Source organism: Belonocnema kinseyi, chromosome 2 (assembly GCF_010883055.1).
Source record: "Belonocnema kinseyi isolate 2016_QV_RU_SX_M_011 chromosome 2, B_treatae_v1, whole genome shotgun sequence".
Taxonomy (NCBI): domain Eukaryota; kingdom Metazoa; phylum Arthropoda; class Insecta; order Hymenoptera; family Cynipidae; genus Belonocnema; species Belonocnema kinseyi.
In genome coordinates, this window is record NC_046658.1 from 46210980 (window position 1) to 46213748 (window position 2769).

At 51.1% G+C, this 2769-nt stretch overlaps 1 protein-coding gene across 1 annotated transcript in view; it reads right to left on the reverse strand.

Annotated features, from left to right (window-relative positions):
• Positions 1-1972: 1972 nt before the first annotated feature.
• The window catches only part of LOC117182655 (predicted GPI-anchored protein 58), a 3711-nt gene continuing 2914 nt past the window's right edge, over positions 1973-2769 (reverse strand). The window contains exon 2 of the mRNA XM_033375758.1: positions 1973-2651. Within this exon, the coding sequence (XP_033231649.1) occupies positions 1973-2651 (679 nt within the window). The remainder of the gene's footprint in view (positions 2652-2769) is intronic.

Sequence of the window (2769 nt, forward strand, 5' to 3'; positions counted from 1 at the left end):
GAGTATTGTGGAATATATTCTATTAACCAATTGCAGGTGCCCAAAAATTATGCTAATTGCTTGCGGTTCCGCGGCAGCGAAGCGTTGAGAATGGCATCGACGTGGTGAGGCTGCGGATGGTTTCCGTCTGATTTGACCACGTGTCCTAGATATGGCAGACTTGATTGCCCGAAATTTCACTTCTGCGGAGAACAGGTGAGTCCGTAGGTGTGCAAGCGTTCGAGGACGTGGGCGATGTGTCGTGGATGTTCCTCCCAGGTGTCGAAATAGACAATAATGTCGTCGAGATAGGCGATGCAAAAGTCGCCCCAGTATCCGGTCAGCACATGCCGCATTAAGTTTTAAAATGTCCCAAGGGCATTTTTTAAACCAAAAGGCATGACCCGTAATTGGTATTGTCCTCCATCAGGGGTTGAAAAGGTCGTATATATCCTGGCTCTTGGCGTCATCGGGATCTGCCAGTAACCGCTCTTCCGATCCAAAGTGGTGAATATCCTTGCCTTTCCTAAGTCTTTGAGGATCTCGTGTATCCTAGGGTGGGACTGTGGGGCGTCGACCGCTGGGCATTGAGGCGGCGGAAGTCAATGCAAAAGCGATAGCTGTCTTGCATGCTTCGTGGCCACCATAATTGCAGAACTCCATGGCGAAGAGGTGGGCTCAATGATTCCGTCGGCTAGCATCTCCCGGAGTTGCTCGTCTATAAACTTCTTCTTCAATTCGGAGTAACGACGAGGCGCCTCACGGAATGGGCTTGGGTTGGACAGTTGTATATCATGCTGTACGTCCAAAGTCTGGTGAAGCTTCCCTCCTTGGTGGACGACGGAACTGTATAGTTTAAGTACCGCCTGCAAACGATCCGCCTGTTTTGGCGGTATTGAGAGTGAAAGAAAGAACTCTGAGGTAGTTGCTGAGACTTCCGGAAGACTGGGTAGCGTTACCAGATAAATGCGCTGTCTATCTTTGGTGCCGAGGTACAAAATATCTGTCCGATGTTCGTGGTGCACATCGTGGTCCTTCAGTCAAGTGCGGCCGAGAGTTAAATCCACCCGCATCTCATCACTGACAAAGAATATCCCTGGGTACTCCTGCTCGCCCAGGAATGTTGAAAGGGAAAGGCGCATTGTTGTCCCTTTGGCGGCAAGAAGTGCGTAGTCGGGCCCTGACCGTATGCTTCTTCTTTCTTCTTCTGTAAGGACGTCATACCTCACAAAGTTCTCTGCGGCACATGAGTCGATCTCTACCACTAACTCACGATTTTCGAGACGACCGCGGGCTCGTGGCAAGTTTTAACTCGCCGAGTAAATCGAACCTAGTATTGGTTCGGGTTTGGAGCCGGGGCGGTCGCGAGATTGTTCTCGGCCCCCCGGTTTCGCCAGTTTTCCGGCTGTGGCGGATTTGCATTGCGGTAAGATGCAAGGACAAGGTAATCTTGATAAAAATGTCTGCCTGTGCAGAATCGGCAATCTGGAGGTGGTCGTTCGTTACCCCTCCGCTGGAAGTCCGTTTGAGGCTTAAGCTCCTTTTTTCGAGTTGACTTCTTTTTAGGAGTGTAGTCAGCCTCGTCCTCTTCGGCCGGGATGGCATACTCCAAAAGTGCCGTAAAACTTTTAGGGCCCCGATTCCGGACCAACCTCCGAATTGAAGGCTTGATCGATTCCAGAAGCAGGATGGTGAGCTGCTCATCGGTCATCATCGGGCAGAGTCGCTGAGCCAAGAGGTATTGCTCCTACAGGAAAACAGCCACGCTGTCCTTGTCTGCCTGCTTCCGTAAATAAAGGGTGGTGTGCAGGCTCATCACTTTGGTGACACTGTCGAACTCGCCGAGGAATTGTTCGGCGAATTTGGCCCATGAGAAGGTGAGCTCTTTGAAGGTAGCACACCATGTTTGTGCCTCTCCCTTGAGGCTGTTGTCGATCATCCGAGTCCATTGATTGATGTCGATATGCGAGAGTGTGAAGTAACTCTCGCAGTCCTAAAGAAACTTTTTCGGATCCTCATGATCTTTACCTGCGTACTCCGGTACCGATGGTATTGGTGAGCGAAAAGCGCGGATGAGGCTTAATAAATCTGGCTCTGAGATCATGGGAGATAGCTGAGCTGTCGTTACTGGCAGGGTAACTGGGAAGCCGGTAGTTATGCTCATTGCAGGGGAGCCGGTATTCATTGTGGTCTGCTGCATAGATCCAGCTGGTGGTGGCTGGCTGTCCTGTCTTACGAAAAGTGGCGCTTCATCGTGGGGAGGCGATGTATTCTCGGCCTGTCGAGAATGGTGTGCAACCTGGATCGCTGGTCTTTGGTTGCTGGGTGTTGAGGCCATAGTAGTCGGTGCAGAGGTGATATTGAGCGCCACTGGGTGTTTCTGACCACTCCCAGAAGTGGAGAGGTGAAGGCCCTGAAGGTTCTCTGCGAGGTTTGTGGGCGGGATGCTGTCTTCTGCGCTCTGCTGTGGAGCTAGGGCCTCAGGTTCTGGACCGTTGCCTGCAGAGACTGAGTGCGATTCCAGGTCTGGAATTGCTGATGTCGCCGGAAGGGATTCGTCAATATCTATGGCAGCACTAGGGTGTTGTGTGCCTCGAAGTCCTGGAGATGAAGGTTCGACGCTACTGGAACTGGTGTGTGAGGTTGTTACTGGTGTGCGAGCTGAAGGCCTACTACGTTTTTGCGTTGAAATTGTGGGTCCGGATGCAATAAGGTCACATAAAATTTTTTCGTGCGAAAACGAAGTCCCCTGGAGGCTTTAGAAAAAATTTTCGAATTTTAATTTTCAAA